The sequence below is a fragment of the Dinoponera quadriceps genome, unplaced genomic scaffold (genome assembly GCF_001313825.1).
Source record: "Dinoponera quadriceps isolate SergipeBrazil2010 unplaced genomic scaffold, ASM131382v1 scaffold717, whole genome shotgun sequence".
In the NCBI taxonomy this organism is placed as follows: domain Eukaryota; kingdom Metazoa; phylum Arthropoda; class Insecta; order Hymenoptera; family Formicidae; genus Dinoponera; species Dinoponera quadriceps.
Genome location: NW_014555639.1, coordinates 372,773 through 397,339, shown reverse-complemented (window position 1 = coordinate 397,339; position 24,567 = coordinate 372,773). Strand labels below are relative to the sequence as shown.

The 24,567-nt window shown below is 46.3% G+C and overlaps 3 protein-coding genes across 3 annotated transcripts; all 3 read left to right on the top strand.

Moving 5' to 3' along the window:
- Positions 1 to 5,068: 5,068 nt before the first annotated feature.
- On the top strand, positions 5,069 to 6,146 carry LOC106744987. The gene is made up of 2 exons (XM_014620179.1): positions 5,069 to 5,567; positions 5,848 to 6,146. The coding sequence occupies exons 1-2, from the start codon at positions 5,069 to 5,071 to the stop codon at positions 6,144 to 6,146; spliced, it is 798 nt and encodes a 265-aa protein (XP_014475665.1).
- A 9,981-nt stretch (positions 6,147 to 16,127) lies between these two features.
- On the top strand, positions 16,128 to 17,771 carry LOC106744985. Its single transcript, XM_014620177.1, has 3 exons — positions 16,128 to 16,381; positions 16,851 to 17,023; positions 17,449 to 17,771. Exons 1-3 carry the CDS (start codon positions 16,128 to 16,130, stop codon positions 17,769 to 17,771), a joined length of 750 nt encoding a protein of 249 aa, XP_014475663.1.
- Positions 17,772 to 21,075: 3,304 nt separating this feature from the next.
- On the top strand, positions 21,076 to 24,066 carry LOC106744951. The gene is made up of 2 exons (XM_014620135.1): positions 21,076 to 21,484; positions 23,636 to 24,066. Exons 1-2 carry the CDS (start codon positions 21,076 to 21,078, stop codon positions 24,064 to 24,066), a joined length of 840 nt encoding a protein of 279 aa, XP_014475621.1.
- Positions 24,067 to 24,567: the final 501 nt, after the last annotated feature.

Here is a 24,567-nt window from a genome sequence, read left to right as displayed (position 1 = left end):
GTAATATTGCATATATGTGTGTCTCAACGTTGTTTCAAATTAACGTTTATTAATTAGTTAGCGAAATAAATATATAGAAACGTAATTTTGCTTGATAAATACTATATAGAGGAAGAGATGCAGTGATCGGCAAGATACATTTCTATTTTAAGTTATGCACCTTTTGATGCACAACTAACACTTGTAGAATTCATTTCTTTTTCTGGTAAAGATTAGTCAAGATTTTACCCTACAATACATAGTTATATTAGATAAATATAGTATATTCTGCTCAAAATAAAATATATCGAATTAAAATAACGAAAATCACTGTAATTGGCACTCACATCATAATGATTGGCATAATTCTCATAGCGATTAGCACTCATTAGAAATATATTAAATGAAGAAATATATATCAATTTAAAGTTAATTGAATCAACCGTTAGTCAACATATTTAAGTTGCGCTGCTAATAAATTTATTAGATAAATACACACTGTCCACACACACCAACATATCGGCGGCCTCTGTAATCTAATAAATCCATCAATATTGCAACTTAATTAATTGCTCTCCGATTAGACCATTTTCTCCCTATCATTAACAGCTGCACATTCGATGATGGCAATTAGTATGTTTTACATTTAAATATGCCGATATGCTAATCACTGTATTCCTGCTAATTATCTCTTCGTTTACATAACTTATTTTATTTCAATTTACATATCAAGAGAGAACGGACTCGACTTTTTTTACAATTTTTTAACCACACCCCTTTTATCCACGCCATATATTTATTCGGCTAATTAAAATCTAATATATAAATAATATCACTGTTCAAAACAGTTCTCTTATTATTTCTATCTTATCTCTCGCAGTTTTTTTTATATCTAATCACTTATCCTTACTAACCGTCAATTACTTCCTACTTAATTTTCGCACTAAACCTAAACCTAAATTTATTTCTACGCTTAATGAATACTAAATTTATGCGTGGCCTCCTTGGTCTGCCATTGGAAACACAACACTTGGAACCTTGGAACCTCCTTAATGAAAACGTCACGCGCCGGTAATCCCGACGTGGTGTTAACGAAGGCGAAGGGACGTTCTCGAAGATGCGACCAGGACTACGCAGGCTGTAGCGCGTGTTTCTTTTCCGTCGAAAGGATATTTCGCTTTTTCGCGCCGCCCGTTCGAAAGGATATTTCGCTTTTTCGCGTCGCGTGATGACGATCTCTGTTTCGTTTCTTCCCTCCCCCGCTCCCTGCAGCGGGAAAAATGACCTAAGCGCCGCAGCCGCTATCTGCATGCGATGCGTTTTCACTTGGCGCGACCCAGTTTCGCGAAGACACGTCCATCGAGTCTCGAATCCGCCAGGATTAAGAGTCAAGGATAAGCACCTGCGCGAGAGGGCCGGCGAGGAGAAAGAACCGACGGAGGGAGAGTACGAGAAGCGTCACGTGAATTAGATGATTAATCGGCGGACGGGAAGAAATTGTGCCTAACGCGTAACGGTATATGTTAATTCGCCGATTCATCGTTTCTCCTTTTTCGATGGCACGATTACGTTGGCGCGTAAAGCGGCAGGCGGCCAGGCGGACATTTGTTCGATCCGCCATTGAGAAGTGGCACGTACATTGTCACATTGATTTAATAGTTGAGGCGAGTGTCGCGGATTCAGTGCCAGCGGTATAACTGTACGTTCTCGGCTCTGAGGGAAGTAATGAGAAGCCCGCAGTTTTGTCCGATCGCGCCGGATGCGCCGAGGATTCCGCGTCGCGGCGACTTCGAAATGTTCTCTCTCGGTGATGTTCCACGACAAATGTTCTTCCTTACGACACTTTGAAGCAACGTTCGAGAAAATCCCAGACTCTTGTGATTCTTAGTAATCCTTGCATTCAAATATCGTATACGTTCGACAATTTGTATTTTATTATTGGCAGTATTTTTGTATCGTATATTTGATGGTTTCATGCTTTATACTTTATTTTTATTATATTTTTTATGTTTCATTTTTTGCGAGAACGGTCCGAACAGAGTTAGAACCGAAATCTACGTGTAATTGACCTTGCGATCTTTATTTGTAAATAATTTATGTAACTATTTCGTATTGAAACGTCGACGTTTATTGCGTTATCTCGAACTGCATTTGGTTCTTACACGGAGACGAATGATTTGGCGCAACGAATTTTACGTTTTAAGAACAAAATCTGTCAGTTATTATATGAACAGAAAAGCGATTTGTTAAGACTCCAGAGTAGCCGCTGTGATTGTCCCTGTTTAATGATGTCAGAAGCGAGAAAATCCATCTCAAAAATTTTATTTTCAAATAAAAAGATGTACCCATAAAATGACATTTGCGATCGATTCAGCAAACTTGTAAAATTGGACGAACACTTTTCTTTTACTCGAACGATCAGTAAGTAGTCGTTAAATTAACATTGACGAAATCATGAGAAAAGAGGTTGGAAAAGAAGGTTCTGTGTCAAATTAATTTTGCGATTATTTATTGATTGTTTGAGTAAAAAAAAAAACGTGTTAGTCCAGTTTTACAAGTGTGCTGATTCGATCACAAGTGTCATTCTGTAGATATATCTTTTTACTTGAAAGTATAACGCAAAAAATCTTAACATGCGTTTTCTCGCTTCTGACGTCATTAATCAAGGACAGTCACAGCGACTACTCCGGAGACTCAAGAATACTATTTGCCATTCGTTGGATTATTTCGCTAAATCTACAAATTATTTTGCTGTAAGCACAAATTAATAAATATAAGAAAACACTACCTTGTTTTAACGTGTAAGTTAATGTGTTCCAAGGACAAATTTACTTGGCAGAATATTTTCTATCCTGGACAACAAAACTGTTCCTCTTCTAATTACGAATAATTCGGCCAACCAAATTTTACTGCTGTCGCAATGAATACGCAGCAACAACGATGTGGTTTCGCTACAAGAGCAAAATTACTTATCCCCGTGTATACCCGCCCCTTTTCCGTTTGTTGATATTTTACGTTTTAATATTTATTTTTCCAAAATCAGCATTTTCTTTTAAAATAAATATTTCATCGAACATTTGAGAAATTTAACCGAGACACCGAGACAGTTCTTACGTCGTTGGACGTCGAAATAATGGCGGCGTCGGTCATACAAAGAGGCCGCTTAGGCTCAGCCGGCTGTTCGGTGATTTGATTTAACGAACGAACCGACCGATTTTATGGTATCGTAAATACGACGAGGATAGTCCGCGGACACGCTCGATCGTGCCAATAACACACTTAACATTTTACTGCGCTTCCTGTTATTATCAAATCTATCAGCGGTCAGGTGAGTGCGGTTCGCGCTTTCTACGTTCGTCGCGTCCGCCGTGGGTCCGGGGTGCGGCCGGGATTTTTCGCACCCCTTTCGTTTTCGATCTTATTCGAATGTCGCCGGGCCGAAGCGGGTCGGCGAGCAGCGGTCGCCGGAGCGACGAACCGCGTCGACCGTCGGCGGTGCGTAGGCGGTGCGCGAGAGCCGCCCGCGCGTAAAAGGCACAACGGACACGGAGCGGGCGGCGGACCGAAATGCGGTTAGACCGGTCGAATTAAAACGTCGGGACAATGTGGAGTGCGCGCGAGCTGGAGACCGACGAGCAGCAAGTACGACGAGCGTCACGACACCACCACGGAGAAGGACGAGAGCGGAGGCGCGGAATTACCTCGAACGAACCGCGTCGAGAGAGAGACGGTCTGGTGGGAGACGGCGAATCCTCGAGCTCTCGGAGATCATGAAGCGCGTATTCCGGAGGAATTCTGCTCTCTACTCTCGTGTCCTCCCCGGGTGGTTGTCTAGTAGGCGCAAACTCAACTGCTCTCAAATCATGCTCGGCTATGAAAATGGTCGCGCTATGGTGGTGTGTACAACCGCGCCGTCATCCGAGGTGGGGGCAATATCGCCCGGTACGGAGGTACACCTGACCAGATATATAGAGCTAGGGCAGGGCTTCCGTTACGTACAGTCTACTTAGAGTGTTCTCAGGTATATACACGCATCTCTCGCACGCGGTGGGCACGCGTACACGCGGCTAACATGTGTCGAAATCCTGAGGTATCGCTGAGTCGGTAGAAGACGGGCCGGCGCGCGCGGAACTCTCTCTATTCTGTCTATACGTGTATATATATCTTTCTCTCTCGCACCTGGCGGACGGTACCCGAGGGAGAAGCGAAGGGCGTTCGAAAACGCGTGTCGAATCTCGCGGAAGGTACACCAGTGCTTCGTGTCGGGACGAATCTCGTGCGTTTCCGCCCGGAGTGAAGAGTTCACGCGGGCGACTCTCCGTGGTGACACGCGTATCGCGAAGGACGCGTATTTGCATCGCGTGCCCGCGTCGAAATCGTAGCCGATTCGGGTAACGCATCAGAGTGACGCGTACGAGCGATTCCCGAGGAATCCTCGTGGAAATTCTGCGAGCGTATTTCGTGTCGTGCATCTCGCGAACGGTCGCGCCGCTCTCCAAAAGTGCGACGCACTGAGAAGGAAATATCGCAAAATTTCTCTATGACAGACGCAAACTTGATTTCACATAAGTAAACTACGGTAAAATAAGTCCTGTACCCCCCATCGATTTTTCAGCCACTTTTCTTCCATTGTACGTCTCATTTTTCTTCCTTACTTTCACGGGAAATGATCGATTATTATTAATTAACGCAACGATCAACTGTCAAAACGCGGCTCTCGCCGGCCGTGGCATTTCTCAGTGATCGAATATCCGAGAGAACGATATTCGAACTGACACGCATCAATTGTTTCCCCTACACTCTGAACGAACAAAGTACCACAAGCGAGTAAACATTTGCCGAGGAATATTGGAGTAATTATTTCACATTGGTCAAATAAACGTTACTTGAATCTAGCATTAAGCTGAAACAATAAGCTGAAAGACAGAAGAGCTACACGTGACTACTCGACCCGAGTAGAATAATTACTCCAACAGTCCTTAACACATATTTACTTGAATTTACCGCTTTGTTCTTTCAGTGTAATTCGATGAATTTCTCTCTTCACAAATAACATCTCTTGCAGGTATCCCACCTCCAAGGTACGAAAATGAGGCAGTTCGCGCGCCACTGCGTATGTTTGAGCCTGCTGCTGACGACGGTGGCGGCGAGGTCCGCCGAGACGAACCCCGCGTCGAATTCCATCGACGAGCAGCAGCAGCACCAACAGAACAGCGCGAGGTCGAGTAACAACGGCCTGTTCGGCGACCTGCGCTACGTTTACCAGGTGTACAAAGAATGCTCCGGCGCGGAACTGAGTCCATGCCTGAAGCTGAAACTCGTGTCGGCCATGGACCGGGTTTCCCGGAGCTCGCGGTTGAATCTCGCCGAAGGTGTCACTCTGGTGCAGGACGAGCCGGCCGCGAACGAGTCCGAGCCGGAAAAATCTCTCCAAGAGATCGAAGCCGGTTTGCCGCGCGCGTTGGATGACAAGGAAGACGCTCTCAACGGTATGATCTTCGACAGGATCGCCAAGTTCTTCCAGAGCTACACTCTGAAGCTGAAACTGCCGAACGTTGAAGAGCTCCAGCGCAGCCTCACGGAAGAAGGTAAGAGAGCGAGACGTCGAAGGTGGGAGACATATCGGCGACACGAATATGAAGCCGATAACGGTCGAAATAATTCAATATCGGCGTGAATGATCGTTTCGTACGGAAAAAGAAAGAGAAGGAAGGACGTACATATATAGGCTTGATAACGGGCTCGAAATAATTGAATATCGACGCGAACGATTGTTCGTCACGCGTCGTTGAAGACCCGCTGGCCGTTTTTATTTTTCGTCTCTCCGGTCGGACGAGTCCGAGCGTAATCGCGTTACATCCTTTTCAGGTCGCAAGAAGAAGAACAAGATGGGCGGCCTCCTCGCCATTCCTCTGTTAATTGGCGGCACATTAGTACCGCTGGCGCTCGGCGCTCTCGCGCTCTTGGCCGGCAAGGCGCTGATAGTGAGCAAGCTCGCCCTGGTGCTCGCCTCTATCATCGGGCTGAAGAAGCTCGTGTCGGGCGGCCACGACCACGGCCACGAGGTCGTGCAGGTCGGGGGAGGAGGAGGAGGACACGGCTCGAGCGGATGGGCGAGATCGGGACACGAGCTGGCCTACTCCGCGTACAAACCACCGTCTACCTAGGAAAAGGAAAATTTGCGGACGTCATCGCGGCATCACCTCGGTCTCATCGCTCTTCCCTTTCGCGGAGATCTCTCTCTTCTCGCTCTCTAGCCCTCTCTTTCTTCATTCATCCGTCCCCCCCGTCTTCCCCCGCTTCGCGACTAATTTATTTATCCTCACCTCGTGAATAATTTCCTCTCCCTGTTTCTCTCTGTCTTACTTCTCACTCTCCTCTTCCTCTCTCTCTCTCTCTCTCCCTCTATCTCAGTCTCTCTCTCTCTCTCTCTCTCCTTCTCCAGCTGAGTTCACGTTCAGATCACACCGCACGCACGAGAGAGACACCTCCGTATTCGCGGTTCGCTCTCCCGATATTTATTGTTTTCACGCGTAGCCGCGCGACAAGCTCGCCGCGCGCTGCGATATGTATATTTCATTTATAAATACGTAAATAAATTAAGATCCTACACTTATACAGTGCAAAGATGATCAGTGTGTGGGCGTATGTTATCCCCGCGTATTCCTCGATCTCCCGTCACCGATCCCGTGAATGACACGACGCTTCCTTCGCGCGTCCGATACAACCGCGGGCTAGGCAGCTGTACCCACGTCGAAATTCCAACGACGCCGGACCTTCTGGTTCAACGGAGCCCGTGGCTGCTCAAAATTCGGGTGAAACTAACGGAAATCGCGTCGATACGCTATAATCGTAGATCGGGAGAGAGAAAACGAGGCGGCGGACGGGGGTAACGAGATGTAGCAAGACAGACGAGAGAGAGAGAGAGAGAGAAGGGGGCACGGGGGGGAGCAGGCATGCAAAAGAATTGGAGCCTGACCGACTGATGGGCCGGTCGATTCGGGACTCGATCGAAAGTAAGGCTCAACGAGAGAGACGGCGAAGGAGAGAGGCGAGGGACGGAGCGCGGTGAACCGAGAGAATCGGAAGTGGCGAGCAGCAGGAGAGCATAGAGAAAGGCCATTATCAGGTCGAGAGTAGCCGGCGATATCGAGTCGCGTGTCTAAGACGCCGTCTGTAAACGGTCGTTCAGCAGCTGGCCGATCGATCGAGCGCGTGTCGAGACCGGCGTGATTTCTCCGCGAAAAATGGAGGAGGATCCGAGCGACGACGGATGACGGTGTGGAACGGCGAGCGTGCGGAAGAAAGAAGAGATGGCCCCCGAGAGAAAGAGGCGGCGTTCACCTACATACGAGAGACGCGGCAACGAAACTCGACGTGTCCGCGGGCACCTTACGCACTTGCTCGATCCGTCGTCATCCTCATCGTCCTCGTCGGGCAGTGTACGTATCTGAGCGTGTAAAGGTGCGAGCGCGTGAGAGAGCAGCGGGTACGTAGGACCAGTCGGTGGACATACGCTCGGGAAGTAAACCAGGCCGAGCAGACCGATCAGGCCAGTCAGCATCCGCGCAGAGTCTTTTCAAGGTGCGCCTAACACTCTCTACCGTGCCGGAGAAAAAGTCGATGCCCCCTCGGCCGGCCCCCTTCGTCACGCGGGTACACGTAGCGTCCGTGTCCTCTTCGCTCTCCGTCGCTCTCTCCGCGCTGCTCCGTCGACGACCGCACGCGGATTCGCCGCTCCTCCGAAACGCACCGGCGACCAGGTGGTCCCGTTCCTGATACGCCGGGGCCCTTCCATGCTCAAGTTCCGAAAGTCGTCTCTCTCGTCGCCCGCCTTTCCTCGTCGTCGCTAGATACCACCAGCCCTTCGGCGCTCAGCGAAATTTCAGGAATCGCCCGTCGGACGAAATAGGGCAGACTGAAACGGTTAGTTTGCTCGCGTTTATCTTGGCAACGGACAACTGAATGGGTTTTCGTCAAAGGAAACGAAACTTCTAAGCAAATTTCGCTCCGGAAACTCTGTTCCCTTCGACCAGAACGCGTTTGGTCGTTCCTTCTCAGGTAGGTCTGACCAAACTCATTTTCTCGGCTGAAATCTTGGTTCTATGTTAAGTATTGAATTCTGCAACATTGTAGGAGCTAAGGTAGTAAATGGATTCAATTTCAAAATTCTGATAACATTCTAGTAACTACTTCCTACTTTGACACACTGAAAGAAATTATAGTTATTTTCCGCCTCAGTTGTGTTCTTTTTCGACTCTTTAGAAATAGTAATAACAATATACATGTAAAGTTTTTATTATTATTGACGTTATTTTAATATTTGCTGGAAAAATAGTTCTCCTGATTATAATTTTCTTACCGTAGTGTATAGTTATGATATTATAATAATAAATATATTAAATATTTTGTTTTTAATAGACTCGGAAGAAATCTTAAATTTCCGTCTCCGTTGCTTCAGCATTAAAATAGATTGTTCGTAAGTAACATTAAAATTAAAACTGTACACTGAAAGAAGGATTTGGTAATAAGTACTAAAATTTGATGAATAATCGACCAAAATTTGCCGGCCGAGTATTCGATTACTGCAACTAAACGATTGAATTCCGTATACTAAATATACAATATACGGAACTACAGTATTATATATGCAATGTATGAAGCTAAATTACTTGGTTGCAGTAATCGGATATTTGTTCGGCAAATACGAAATTTTAGCGCTCACTACCAAATTCTTTCTTCAGCGTGCACGAAGAGAAAAGATCGGCCGAATTACTGTGACAATGAACGAGCTGGCTGAAAGAGACAGAATTTCTCGTTATAAGAATCAAACCTAATCTGAGATGCTTCATCTTCAAGCATGAAGCGTTCGGTTCGTTCATCGTCATCACGTTGATTCAAGCGGTCTTGTTCTTCCGTGTAGAATTCAGGGCTCGGGAGAGGAGTTAACAAGCGCAGTCAGCATCGTCAAAGTAGCTTCTTACTGGTCTACGAGCCATCGGAACTATCTCGAAGAGCGTCGAAGTAGCACCGGATTTCGACCCGGGGCTCCCGATGTAGGCCGGCGCGCCGGAATTAGCGCTGGCTTCCCGGGTTTACGTCGAGTGCAAATTTATTCGCGTGAAAGTACTAATGTCGCTGCTTTCCTCAGTGGCGCGTAAACGATTCAGAACGGTGCATGGGAGGATGTGCCCGTATATCCGGTGCGTTATCGCGAATGATAACAACGATAATGGCAATAATAATAGTAATAACAACAACGATATCGGCCACCGAAGAAAAGAAAAGTCAAATGGTACAGAGAGTTTCTGCGGAAGGATGCGAGGCAGTAGCGTTGCGGCCGTCGTTACGTCCTCACGGAAAAATTATCACGATTAATGAAGTAAAGTTGAAAGTTAACGACCGCTTTCGAGACGTCCCTTCGCCATTGTTCGCGTCCTCGCGAGCGTGTCATCTTGCGCAACACGATTCGTTCATTCATCCGTGCGTCGATCCGTGTCCTCCTGGCTCGTTCCTCATTGCTTTTTCCTAACGATGCGCCTCTCATCTCTCTTTCGAATGGACTCCTTCGAATCATGGACGAGGGGAGAGGAAGGAAGAGACGTGGAAGCGACTAATCGCTAGGCAATAAGAGGAGTCGTGCGCGGAATGACGCGCGAGCGCGAACGGAGAAGCAGGAAGAGGCGATGATGAAAGGTGAGAACTTTCGTTTCGCCCATTCACGTGTGCAAGGTGCGAACCTTCTCTCTCTCTCTCTCTGCCTTTCTCACCTTCCTACTTTGCACCGATGGAGGTTCGGGGAAAAGCAAGGACCGCGATAACGCGGCTTTACCAACCCGCATAACACGATGCATAACGACGGGCATAATAACACGCGCGAAAATGCGCTCGCGCCTGCCTGCATGCACGTTCGTTCCTTCGCGGCGAGAAAGAAGCGAGGAAACAAAGAGAACAGTGTCGAGGCTGATTTCGGCACGATCCGCGAATGAAGAAGAGCTGGTTTTGTCGCGAACGACTATTTCCTTCGTTTCACGAGCGACGGTCGGAGCAGAGGCGGTAGGACGAGATGAGGAGCGACACGGGGCGGAAGCAGAACAAGCAGGAGAGCGAGAACTCGCAGGTACGAAGGCTTCACTTCGTGGGGGCCTTGACCTGACCTCGATCCTCGGACGAGTTCACTCTCGCCGGCGTCGACGAGAGGAAAGTGTTCCATCAGCAGGAACGCGCGCGCACGGCTGCCACCCGGCTCGGCCTATAGCCTCGTCCGTATTAGCGTTTTAGTTTGCGCGACGCATACATCAGCTCGATTTGCCGCACACCAGCCGACGAAACTTTCGGATTAGCGTGCCGGTGGTGGACGAGAGGATCACGGGACGCCAACGTGTCTGCCGACGATGTGGCCGCGGTAATCAGAGATGCGCGGGGCGAATAAGCGTTTCTCGCGTGGTACGCCGATGAGAGAATGAGGAGAGAGAGAGAGAGAGAGAGAAAAAACAGATCGCGGAAACAAAGTGAAAGTTTCTCGGGACCCCCACCGCAATTGATGTACCTGCTCGCGAGAGTCCGCGAATAATGCTAATTTTGAGAGAGCAGCAGCGGAAACGCGCAGCGAGCGCGAGGGAGGAGATACGCGCGTTGTCGTCTTCTCCCCCCGTTGCGCCACCACGACCACCCTTACATGATCGGTTTTGCGACGAATTTCGAATTTCCCGGATTTTTCCCGGTCAGAAATACCGACGTAACGCGCACACCAAGAGAAAGAGTGTCTAAGAAATCACAAATATTTGTTAGAAATCAAATATATTTATTCGTTCGAATATATTAATCAAATAAATATGTAATAAAATTTATTTATTACTAATTAAATATACTTATTTGGTGAGTATCAATAACATATTTATTATGCAAAGATATTAATTTTGCACTGAAGACAGATTTTTTAAATGAGAAAATATACATTTTTCTTAAATATTAAAATATAAATATTAATTCATGAAAACGATAAGTAAATATATTCTATTTAAATAAAAGGCTTAATTAAATGTAGATTTAATAAATAAATATTATTGTTTAAATAAATATTGTAATTAGTGCTCACCGAAGAAGTATCTCGTATTTTTCGATATTTTTCTCTCAGTACACAGAAAAACAGAACTCGGTTTCCGCAATGGAATAGGGACCGGTTGAAAACTTTTTGGTAAGAAATTATGTCTTTGTTACCGCGATTGAGCATATTCGCTTAAGTGCTTAGCTGCATTAAAGCTCATATTAATAGTTGTCACTTAAAACATGTGAGATTTTAATTAAATGTTAGATCTGAATTTTTTAATTGAATCATATGATACGTTTGACGATATACTTGTAAACGCTTTTCAACTGAAAGACTCACATCTGACTCTGAATTCAAATCTAAGTATCTCACATGAGACAAGTTTTAAGTAACAATTATTAATACGAGCCTCATACTTGGTTGAGACAACTGAAAGCGATTGACTGAGCAGAAACTTTCCTGGGCTGCGTTCCAAAATTTTACTCGACGGGTAATTATTCAACCATGCTAAAGAAATCTTTGCTCTTTTGTCCTGATTGGTCAATTAAATGCTACCTGTCGAGTAGGATTTGGAATCCAGCTTTGTAGGAATATTTCTATTCCTGCAATCGGATTTTAACCTGATCCCCAGATATCGGAAAATTCACTCGAGTCGAAATTTTGGTCCCGTATTAAGTCTACTTAATTCTATATTGAGGCTTCAAGTGGAGAGGACGGAAATAACTTTCTATTTGTAACATCAAAGGAGCACAGTAGAAGACTTTTGTGGACTTTTGAAAACTTAACGTAGAACTAAAATTCGATTCTAGGCAGTTACACCGACGGAATCGTTTTTTTTTTCTCCGTGCGAATACGTCCGTGACAGGGTGTCCAAACAGCCTGAGCCATTCGGCTATAATTTCGAGAGAGAAAGAATAGCAACGGCGCCACCTTAAAAAACGTGATTGCGTGATCGTGAAGAGCTGCAAACATGATGATATTCTTCCATCGTTGCGCCACGACGGCTCGTGCAAGATCTGTCCTGTCACAAATCTCGTATGTTCTCAATTTTCCCCGACCACAAATTTAGCATAACGCGAGTGTGTCTGTGAGATATTTCTAACTCCGGCGAGAGAGATGTCTCACCGACTTCGAAGCTGATTTTCTATTTTTGGCCTATCTCCACCGTCGTGACGACACTCTCACGCGTACTCCAGGAGATACCGTTCCGCGTAGTCAAATTCTCCGATAAGGCACGTGAGGAAACGGGCCGAGATGCAGAGATTCGTTTGACCATTTTCGGGCCTGAAGCGCGGAGAAAGTCTGGGCCGCGCGCATCCGAGTTCTTCTCGGCGGGCTCGCGCGCGCGGATCGCCGGCAATGAAATACTTTTTCGCCTGTGTCTCCTCCCTTTTTCCGTCCTTTTTTCTTTCCTTTTCCTTTTTTCTCTAGGCGAGAAGTCTCTCTTCGGGGTCACGCTGCACGGAGGAGCGGGGAGAGGGCGAGGTGAGGCGCGGCTCGTCCTCCTCCTGGAGGAAGCCTGGCTCGGGCCCAACTCGCACGTACGACTCGCACGCCGTCGGCGGAGCGCGCTCACGCACATTCCACGTGAAAAACCGTTAAATGTTCCGCGCGACAGTCGCTGGAATACATTAATTTCAAAGACCATCGACTAGTCGGGCACCGTAGCGCTATCGATCGGCGCCGTCATCGCGACCTTAGCCCATGTTTTCGGGCCGCGCGATTAGAGCGCGATGAATGGACGACGTTCGCACGGCGACGATCGTCAGGGGAGAAATTGAGGAGGAAAGAATAATGGGGAAAATAATTAAAGGTGGGCGGCGGATCGAGCGGAATGCGATGTTGCGAGATATAATTATCCTCGAAATTTTGCCCCTACGTTAAGTCTACTTAGTTCCAATTTATTAAATCTTCAAGTGGAGGAAACGGAAGTAACTTCTCATTTGTACCGTCAAAGGAGCACGGATGGAAAACCTTTGAAGATTTAATATGGAACTAAAATTTCGGCTCGGGATTATCCGACGTCGTGGAGACAGACGCGTTATATTAGGCGTATAGTTTCAAAATTGAAAAGAAAAATCGATTTTCCAAATTTTCCTTCGGTTTCTGTCCTGAGGGCGCAGAAATTCGTCTAGGAAAACGAGAGGGAAACATTCACGTGTGTTCGGATGAAACCAGCCGCGTTTGCTATTTTTCCGTAAGAAAGAGTAAGGAAGGAAAAATCCGGGAAAAATTTCGGGGGGGCCTAGGCTTTTCCGGAAACATGAAAACTATGAGTGTGTAGTACACACATATGTATGTAGAACGAAAATTATACTAAAAAATGCGACCCCGATAACGCGACGGAAGAGACTCGCGTGCCCATGACAAGCGGTACACTTCCCTCTCGCGCGAGGGGGGAGAACGTTAGGAATGTCGCGATTCCGGATAATAAAGAGAGAATTGTGTGAGCTGGTAGCGTCGCGATCGAGTGAGGCGTTCGTACATCCGGCGCCGGCTCGTATAACATTATAAACACGTTGGAAAGTTGATGTGACGGTGTATGAGGCGACCCGTCGTCGTAGAGCGTCCACGTGGCGTAGAGCGTGTAGTACCCAAGGCATGATATACCTTCCTGTTGAAAGCGAAATCGCAACTTATCCCCCGCGCTCGGCCAAATATAGCCGCCGCTTCTCTATCGCTGCACGACGCGACGGTGTCGCGGAGCGTGTCGTCCAGGGTGCGCATCAATTAGAGATCCAGCGGGGTGCGGATTGTCCGCCTCGGGGGCCGAAGGGAGGTGCAATCCGAGCGGAAATTTTGATGCTCTGATATGGATAACTTGCAGCTATTTACGTGGTCTACGGACGAATAAAAAAATCTACGCAGAGGAAAAGATTTCTTTGGGTTTAGTATATGTGTTTGTTTGACTTCGGTTCGTTTAATATAAACGATGCAATTTAATGTTAAATGTTACTTTGTTCGAGTGAAAATATTATATTATTGTTTTACTAGAATCAATGTTATTTGATAGGAAAAAACGGTGCTGTTTGGAGGAAATAATATTTAATTTTGAATTAAAAAAAAAATTATTTTTCTACATATTAAATATTGTATTCCATCGAAACGAAAAGAAGTTCTTTAATATTTTCCTAACATGATGTTATCTCTTTCATATAATTTATTGCTTGTGACAATTATTGAGATGTTTGGATGGAAATACAAAAGAAATATATTATTTGAAGTGTTTAAATATATATTGTTTCAGAAGGTAAACAATTCTGTTTGTTGAATCAAACATTCGTTTGTTTACTCTATTCCAAGAGACAAATTTGTTTCAATTAAAGAAATTTGATGAAATCCAAAGAAATCTTTGTCTCTGTGTGCTTTGACGATATTGACACTTTAACTTCCCCCTTTAATTCTACCGATTTAATATTAATACTACCTTGAGAAGCCTATTTTGAAGAATAAAACCGGAAATTTAAGACATCATCAAGCTGAAAGTAGCAGTAAATTATTAAAATAAATAAAAAGCTCTGCCGATATTCAATCATTAATGAATGATAAACGAATAAAAGCCTAAGCACGATTAACGTAGCGCAATTTAATAGAGTAATTGTTTGACATAATAATGTTACACGAGAGTATTAGTTTCCACAAAATACAAACGTTTCGGAGTGAATGATATTAGAATTGTGAAACCGAATTTTGCTGTCTCCTGTATTATAGAATTCAAAGTGCATGGAACATGGTGCCAAAATTTCGGGAGTTCATCGACGAAATGAACACTCCGGCTCCTCTCTTTCTCTCTCTCTCTCTCTCTCTCTCCCTCTCTCTTTCGCCCCGTTCGGGGACTAATTACGACAGGCGAGTCAATTCGCGAGTCATTCCGGCGGTCGTTCGGTGACAGAGGAAGGGAGGAAGAGACAGAATGAAGAGCCGAGAAAGACGGTGAAGAGGGTACATGCCAGGTAATTCATGCAACCGCAAATAATTCATCTTTAATGCATGGCGCTGCGCATGTGTCTCTTTGAAAGTTCTCGCAAGTAGGCAATTCCCTCGCAAGTGGCAGCTGTACATCGAGCGTTCGAAGTGCGAAAAGCGAGATTCGAAGACGCGTCTCTCTCTCTCTCTCTCTCTCGCGGCAAAAATTTCGCGCGAATATCGCGCAGTCGTTTAGCGTCCGATAACCCGTCATCGATCACGCCGGCGGAGATTCGCGAGATCGAGCCCGGGAAATCGACGAGACCGAGTCGACAGGTTCTTTCCGAGCTTCTTCCCGAAGGACGCATCCCGCTCGGAGGGGGATCGCTGCTCCCGACGGTGCTTTTGACCCGTGCCGAAATGTTCCCCTCGATCTCCTCGGAGAGGAGAGAAAAGTGGCCAGCGGTGCGTAGGCACACATCATCTTTCTCTCGTTTTCTCTCTCTCTCTCTCTCTCTCCTCCTCTCCCCTTCGCGCGATTTCTCGCGGGTGTGCGTGCGCGCTCGGTCGCGCGTGTGTGCGAGCGAGCGAGCGCGCGCTACGCACACGCACAGGGCGGGTTTGTCGGGGGCCAACACACCCGTTGTGTACACAAACGACCTAAGTAAGTAGGCACACACGGAGAGGAGAGTCGATGGAGGAAGGACCAGCGCGCGGTGTGGAGGCGCGTCAACGAGAGAGACGCACACGACACGAACGGAACACGACCGCCTGGAGGAGAACCAATAGCTCGTATGGCTTGGTAACCCGGCGGGGCGGGCGGGGGCCGGCCGGTGGGGGCCATCAAAATTTCAAAAACGTACGCGGGCCCCTTTCGCGACGAGGATAAAAGGCAGCAATCGTGATTCTTTCGGGCAGTGTCGATACGATCGCCGTACTCGTTCGAGCATCAACGAACGCGCGAGAGAACCAGCGAGAGAGAGCCAGGGAGTTGATTATCGCAAGGCGGCGCGGAGAGGAAGGGCAAAAGACAAGAAGCACCAGTGAGGATCAGTTACGATAAGAGTCGGAATTGAAAGTCGGCGCTCTTCCACCCTCTCATCGTATCGTCTCTTTCTCTCTCTCTCTTTCTCTCTCTCTCTCTCCCTCTCTCTCGCTCTCTCTTCAACAGACCCGACAGGGATCTCTCAAGATGTTCAGACTCGCGATAATCGGCGCACTCTTCGTGGTGGTATCCGCTTTGGCCGCACCGGCGGCACAGGACGCGACGCCACCCTCGGTCCTCGAGGAAGCCCTCGGCGTGTACGCTTCCTGCTCCGGGGAATCGAGCGTCGCGGTGTGTCTCAAGCTGAAGGCCCTGCGCTACGTCGACCGGGCCGCTCGCTCGGCCGACATCGAGATCATCGACGGATTCAAGATCGTGCAGACCGAGGAGGCGAAGAACAGGTAAGGGCCGCGGTGAGGACTCGCGGGGGACTGTGATGACGCCGCGTGTTTCGGGATGTATCGCGTATACGCCGAGTGAAATTGGGACGTGAGAAACGCGCCAGGTGACCCGCGTGTGGTGGAACGCGTGAACGAGAGAGAGTCTCGCGCCTCTCTCGAGTATTTTCAGCGACGAGTGCACGAGATATCGCCCGTATGAACGAAGAGGCGTCCGGAGGATACGACGGCGGATTATTTGACGATCGGCCGGTCTGACGATTACCGGGCCGCCGAGCGTTCCTCGGCACGCAACCGGGAGTAGCGCAACTCGTCGCGCATTCCCGCTTCTAATCGCGAGGGGACGCGAGTACTACCTTAATCTCGGTTGGGCACTCGGTCGAACGGTACGGAGAATCGCCGAGGGGACGGAACTCGCGAGGATAGGTTTACGCTAATGGAGCGCGATAAGAACGGACTTGTCTCTTTTCAGCCGCGCTGACAACGCGAGGTCTCTCAACGACATCGAGAGCACCTTGCCAGCCGAGACCGAAGCCAAAGAAGCCGCGATCGACCAGGCCCTCGTAGACAGAGCCGCTAAATTCTTGTCCACGCACACCGTCGAGCTCAGCCTGCCCGAGGATGTCTCCCGCTCCTTCGACGAAGGTAAGATTTCCCGTTTTCCCGATCTTTCGCTATTCAGAATGGAAATACAAACGGGACAGGTTGACGCTTTCGAAAACGGGATTTCGAGCATTTCAAGCAGAATAAGAGAAAGGGAGAAGTGAAATTGGCTGCAAAAAATACAAAGTAACAAAGTAAACTTCAAGATGTGCTACTAATGTAATGAAATTTAAGAAATTACACTCCGATAACGATGCTTGCGGCTCGCACAAACGAGGTACGATCTTGATTTATCAGAAAGTTAAAATGACAAATTAAAGATGTTTATTTAAAATCACCAAATCGAGAATAATTGAAACAAATGTGAGGACGTATTTGAATATAACCGGGGCGCGTTGATTGGAATTACATTTGCTTATTGAGAAGAAAAACACGGCAGGAAGCTGCATTCCGAAATAACGTTGCAGCTCGTGGGAAGAAGAAGAAAATCGTGAAATCGCTGATGCCGATTCTCCTGCTGCTGAAGCTGAAGGCCGCCGCCCTGATCCCGATCGCTCTCGGCGCCCTGGCTCTGGTCGCCTTCAAGGCCCTCGTAATCGGCAAAATCGCCCTCATCATCAGCTTGATCATCGGCCTGCAGAAGCTGCTCGCCCAGAAGCACCACGGCTACGACATCGTCGCTCACCCCGTGCACTCGTACGGACACGACGAGCACGTCCACCACGACCACCACGGCTGGGCAAGGTCCGGCGCGGACCTCGCGTACAACGCGTACAAGCCCTCTGAATAGCTCAATGCCTCTCGTACAACTTCCCTCCCCCTTAACTCTCTACCTTCATTCGCCAAAGTGATCGTCTCTAACCCCGGCGGTCACCCGAGGGTGGCGTGACCCAGCTCTTCTCAGGGATCCGCGGACGATAGACTCTCAGCTCTCTCGAAGACCACTCCGCGACGCAGGAACGAGCGTGTCCTTCGGACAAGGAGCTTCGCTGATGCATCCTGCGCGGATTTAAACGGCAACACTGCGATACGACGATTTACGACGACTCGACTCGATGGCTGACGACGGGGATGCCGCGTCGACGCGCACGACGAAGCCCCCGATAATCTTTGACGACGAGGCTCATCGACCGTGACGACGGTGACGACGACGATGACTACGACGCACGACGAAAGACTGCACTCGTGAGGTTGATTAGAATCTCGAAACTCTCTTCTAGAACGGTGACCTGTTCTCACAGCGGTCGCGCCCCCTCGATCACTCGCGCGGTATCCTTTCAGAGTCCTCCGCGTCTAACCCGCACGCGGAACGACTCGTAGTCAGTGCTCGCGCGAGACCACCAGATTTAATCCAATGATTATTTATATATCGATCACCCCAGCCGGGATCACATCATGTAACTTATCGTATTATTTATAAATAAATTGTAATTTTATAAAATATATAGAAAGGCGGACACCCTCTTTCTGCTTCTTTACCCTCGAACAGTCCCGATCTTTCAGCGAAAGATTCAGCGTCTCGCAAAGTGCGCGGAGATAAATAATTCGTTGACTCTGCGCGACTCTCAGCGAACTTTATCAATTATTAAGTAGACGGCGAAACGACTTGTTAAGAGTACTAATTGCCATTTGCTGGATTGTTTGTTGAATCTACAAATTATCTTGCAGTGAGAACAGATTAGTAAACATAGGGAAACACTGTTTTATTCTGTCAGCAAATTAACGTGTCTTCAAGACAAATTCACCGAGCAGAGTTTTTCCATCCTGGCAACAAAACTGTTTCTGCTCAAATTATGAATAATTTGTGTTAATCAGGTTAGATTTGAATTGATCTGGTTGGGTGAACTAAATTATATCGCTGTCGCGACGAATATGCAGTAGCAACAATAGTTTCGTTACAACAGCAACATTATTTTCTCTGTGTATAAATCGCATAAATTAAAAAAAAAATGTTAGATTTTAAATTAAGAATTTATCTTGATAGAATGAAGAAATTGTCGAGCGGAAACGAGTAGAGATTCGACGATCGCGTCTCGATAAAAATACGGATTTTTTGAGGACACATCGCGAGCCGACAGCTTCGAATTCAGGGCTTCGACCGCATTCAATGGCATTCTTACGCTTCGACTGTCCCGGATTCACTCACACGTGAATTATATAACTTATCGTATTATCTCTCGGGGCACAAGGGGGCTATAATTTCATAACCGCAAATTTCATTTTTCTTCATGAAAACTACAATTTTGAACATCCACAATAAGCTACCAAACGTTGAAAAGAAACTACCAAACGATTGCTAACAGTCAAATTTAAGTAGGATGCCGCAGAAGAAAATTTCTAGGCAGGGGGGCCAATTTCACACTACCATCTGTCGACCTGTCATCAATCTGTCATTTTATCGTATACTTGGCGTCGCAGTACTATCGTGCTACTTGATAAATTACTTGCGATTTCATATAATATATATCGGCGCACGATGGACTCTTTTTAAGTTCACCATCTTTAAATTTATATTTCTTCGTCGCAAGAAAATAAATTTCTTTATAATTAAAAAATCGGTTTTTAATCACCGGAAAGAACAAGAAAAAATTGTATAAAAAATTGGTTTTTTTTTGCGAAAAATTACTTTTTTGTTTTCGTACGTTAAATGGCGAGAGAAGAGATCTATATTATTTTTTGCATTTTGGCGCATCAACGAATTTGCAAATTGCAACGAAATTGTGTTAACAATTTCTCTGTTTTTTTTTTTCTTACAATCGATTTTACTTGTAATTCTACGTATAAAAAGATTAAGGTGAGATTATCGAAAAGTGAATAATAAATAATTTATAAGCTATTTTATGTCCTATACTGAAAAGTGTCAGGATAAAATATAAAATATCTCGAAAAGTATATATTTTTCGACGATTTTACCGCAGTACTTTTATACGTATAATGGTCGGAGGAATCAATTTCTATTATGAAAACCATATAAGTTCAGTAAAAAATTTAAAGTTGACCTTGAAATATTAACTTCATTTAACTTCAGTTAAGTGCGCACAATTATCTTCTTTACGGAAAGAAATAAATGTGGCGGGTTTTAACCGGACACAATTGAATTTTAGTACCTTCACGAAAAAATCGAAAATATTCGCTGAAAAATGGAGAAACCTTGGTTTCTCCAAACCTCCCGAACTGTAAATCTCTCGTAAAGTGCGCGTCTTAAAAACGATCTGAAAGGATGAAAAAATTACAGGGCAAAAATGAACGTTGATTCAGCGATCAGCGGAGATAACGTCGATAGGAACCCGAATTTTTGAAGGGCGCGTCGCAAGAGCCGAGAACTCCGAGTTCGGGATCCCGTACGCATTAAACATCGTCCTTATATTTCGGCCGTCCTGGATTCACTTACGCGAATTCGGCAATTATGTCCGCGCTACTTGCGCTCCTCAATCTTTTTCGTCCAGCTATCATGCCTGTCTCATCAATCTGACGGCATAACGATCTTCCCGACGCTCCATTCTTCGCCCGGCGGAAATTACTCTCCACGGGTGCATCCGGTGTATCGACTACGAGCACCTGCCGAGCGTACGCCAAATACAAACGAAGTGTACTTTCGCTGCTTGTAAAATCCACGGAGTGAAACCAATTGTTCTGTCGTGTGTGAACGCCCCCTTGTCGCCTATATAGGCGGGTGATCGCGGGTTCAGAGTGAACAGTATTTTACGGGAACCGCGGCCAACCACTCCGCTTTCTTTCCGTTCGCGAGAAGTACGATTCGTCTTCGAACAAAGAGGATTAACAAATAAACGAGGAGGAAGATAACAATTCATTATAATGCTCCGTTAATTCGAGAATGCGTGATAAACATCCCCGAGAGGCTTCTCGAGTCTTACGTCATTTTAGGATGTGAATAATCTGTTCGTGCCCCGCGACGGAATCAATTCAGCCGTGCGGAAGCTTGCTCGCTTCGCTATCCGAGTTCTTTCTCCACTTTTTTCTCGATGTTCGCTCTCGTTTGCGTACACCTCGCTTGAGATAAGGCATCGACGATGAAAAGCGAACTGCTCAAGCTCTGCCTGCTCGTGCTCGTGTCCACGGGTATCACAGTGATCATGGAGCCGAGGGAGGTTCCTTTGGACAATCCTCGCGGCTTCAACGAAGCTTTCGGCATGTGCCTGGCAAAGAAGGAGCACGGCACGTTCGAATGCGTGAACCGCGCCATCCTGAGCGCCTTGCAGTCCTTGAACGATAAGGACAGCTTGGAGTTCGGCAAAGTGAGGCTGGACAGGGCGGAAGGCTACGGCAGAGATCTCCTGGACCTGGACTACGACCCGAAGGACTTCGGGAACGTCATGAAAGCGGCGGCCAGACTGATGGAACGGCGAAACGTCAAGTGGAATCTGGACAATCTGTACCCTGGCCTGCAGATGCGCGTCGGTCCGATGCTCAACGGCGAAGGAGTGCTGGAATTCGTCCTTAACGAAAGGGCTGCTTCGTACGGCGACAGGCAGGCTGGTCCCGGTAGGTTGTTGAACGAATGTTAGGGGCTTGCGAAAGTTCATCGAGATCCGTGAAGATTTTCCAACCTGACCTGTAGAATCGTAGTACAGTAACGAAACAGACGAATAAGGGAAGATGCTGTACTTTGGACCCATATCGATTTCAGCGCTATCTACACGGAGAAAATATTATGATAAAAATCACCATAAAATTTTGTAATGCCGGATTATACCGGAATTATGACTGGAATTATTATGTGTGCTGTAATGTTGTAATTTCAGTTATAACTCCGACATGGTACAACATTATAAAATTTTGTGATAATTCTTACTGCAATATTTCTTTCATGAAACGATTTTTTCGTTTTGCTAATGTGGCAATTTAATCCGTTTGCTGACACAGACAGGAATTCTGGCGATAAACACGAATTATCGCATTAACAAAGCAAAAAAGTTATTAAACAAAGAGCTGGAATCAGCATGGGATCCAAGATATAATAAGTATGCGGAGAAAGTATTGTAGTAAAAATTATTAGAAAATAATTTGTAACGTTGGATTATGCCAGAATTATGGCTGAAATTATTATGTGTGTTGTAATCTTTAGTGATGCGTCCAATGAAATACGAGGTCTGTTCAAAAAGTATCGCGAATTTTGTGTTTTTTCAAAAATTATTTATTTATTCATGAATATCTATTTTGTCTTCTTCAAAGTAATCCCCATCAGATATTATACACTTGTGTACAACGTTTTTTCCAATCCTCGAAGCACTTCAAAAAATCATTTTTTGTGATCTTGTTCAGCTCCTCTTTCGATGCCGTCTTTATCTCATCAATCGTAGCGTAGCGTCGTCCTTTCATGTGCCTCTTCAGTTTCGGGAACAAGAAAAAGTCACAGGGGGCCAGGTCTGGGGAATACGGTGGCTGCGGCATCATTAGTATGTTGTTTTTGGCCAAAAATTCGCGCACGAGCAACGATGTGTGAGCAGGGACGTTGGTACGAATTTCGCGACGACCCGTCTCATGCCCAAATCATTAGTAAAAATCGAATGGCACGAGCCAATCGATATGTTTAGGTGCTCAGCAACTTCTCTAACTGTGATTCGACGATTGGCCAATACTATTTTCTTCACTTCATCAATGTTTCCGTCTGTTGTTGACGTGCTCGGGCGTCCGGCACGCTCTTCGTCCTTCACATCTTCTCGGCCCTCTGAGAACATTTTGTACCACCGATAAACGTTGCTTCACCATATGCCATAGTCAACATTCGGAATGCGTCCGCGTACTTAATTTTGTTTTTCACACAAAATTTGATACAGATTCTTTGATCCATTTTTTGGAATAGGCAAAAATCGAAGACGAGCCAAAACACGTCCAAGCAAAACAGCTGTCAAAGATAAACTGAATATTCCAAATGGCCGAACTTGTCGGCATAAGTGAGGGACATGAGTACCAACATAACGCCACAAAAAAATCGAAAATCGAATATACGTAACCCGCGGAAATTCAAAATTCGCGATATTTTTTGAACAGACCTCGTATATCATTAAAGATTACAACACACGTAATAATTACAGTTATAATTCCGGTATGGTCCAGCATGACAGAATCTTATAATAATTTTTACCACAATATTTCCTCCGCAAGCGCTTCCTCTAAATACACGTATTCAATCAAAGTACAAATATGCAAATTCCATCATTATCCGGCACTTTTACCTTTCAGGTAATTAATTGCACGTCGTAAAACGACTTCTGCAAGCCCTTAACATTGCAAAGACGACCTCTCGGAGGTGTTCAGCTTGAGAATCTTCGGCGAGGTTGTCGTCCCGGTCTGCTCGGTTGGTTTCCCGTTTAAGGGAAACGTGACCGTGGACGGATAAAGCGATGTCGTAATAACAACGCGCAATCATAACGAGTCCCCTTACGGAATAATCCGAGTTACGAGGAACGGGAGGCGACCGCCGCGAAAGATTGCGGCTCGTTACACGCGAAATTACCTGGGCGCGGGGCCCGCTCCATCTTATAACGCAGAAGCGAACCTCGCAGCGGCTCCTCGCAAGTCGCTAAGAGGCGACGGCCAGCTGCTTCCGAGAACGTCCTCCAGTAGGCAGCACGGTCAAGGCCACCGACCTTGCCCGTCGTGGATTCACGGTCGACTTGTATTCGTTTCCAGGTAAGCAGCTCGCGCGGCACGTACTGCTGCCGTTTCTCCTAGGTTTCAAGTTCAATCTGGCCTCCTTGATCCCGCTCATGTTCGGCTTCCTGATGATCGTCACGAAGAAGGCGCTACTGCTGACGAAGGTGGCGTTGTTCGTGAGCGGCCTCCTCGGGTGGAACACGCTCTTCTCCGCGGCCTCGCCTCCGCATCCGCCGTTGAACGGGTTCAATGGCTTCCACACTTACGCGCACGAAATACCGATAGACACGCACTACTATCACGATCATTACTTCCCGCATCGGCCTTACCGAACGCTACCGCCGTCGGAATTCAGTCCTTACGATCAGCACGTCATCCGGGAAGTCGTCAACGTTTACGACGGCAGCGGCGATCTGGAGCAGGGCAAGCAAAATCCGAAGAACTTCGCTTGGAGCAAGAACATTTAACCGGAAATCAAAGGCCAATGGGGGCCTTATGCGTCGTTTAAATTGCGGTCTATCTCACCTCAGGAGATTGAACGAATTAACGAACAAACGTGTTGGTCTCGATCTCAGATTCTTATCAATGATGATCAGATAATTAGTATATTGGGAGAAAAAATATCTAAAAGTGTATAATATTTATTCGGTGAGTACTAATGAAGCTTATTTACTTATTCCAGAGAGGAAAAGAGATCGAAATATCTTTTAATAAATACCTTTTTTCTCTAAGCCTTGTACAAAATAAATGTTTCAGACTGATATTGTAGGGATTAATGGTATTTTTCGATAACATCACCTTAATACTTTTCTATATAATAATATGAAAGAAATCGATTGCCAATATTAATCATTGTATATCGGTGTATCTATGAAAATTTGCAATATGCAATGAATTTTTTAAGGTTTCTTCTACGTATAAATGTTAAGATAATATTATTGAAACATGAATACTTTATGATATTCCAT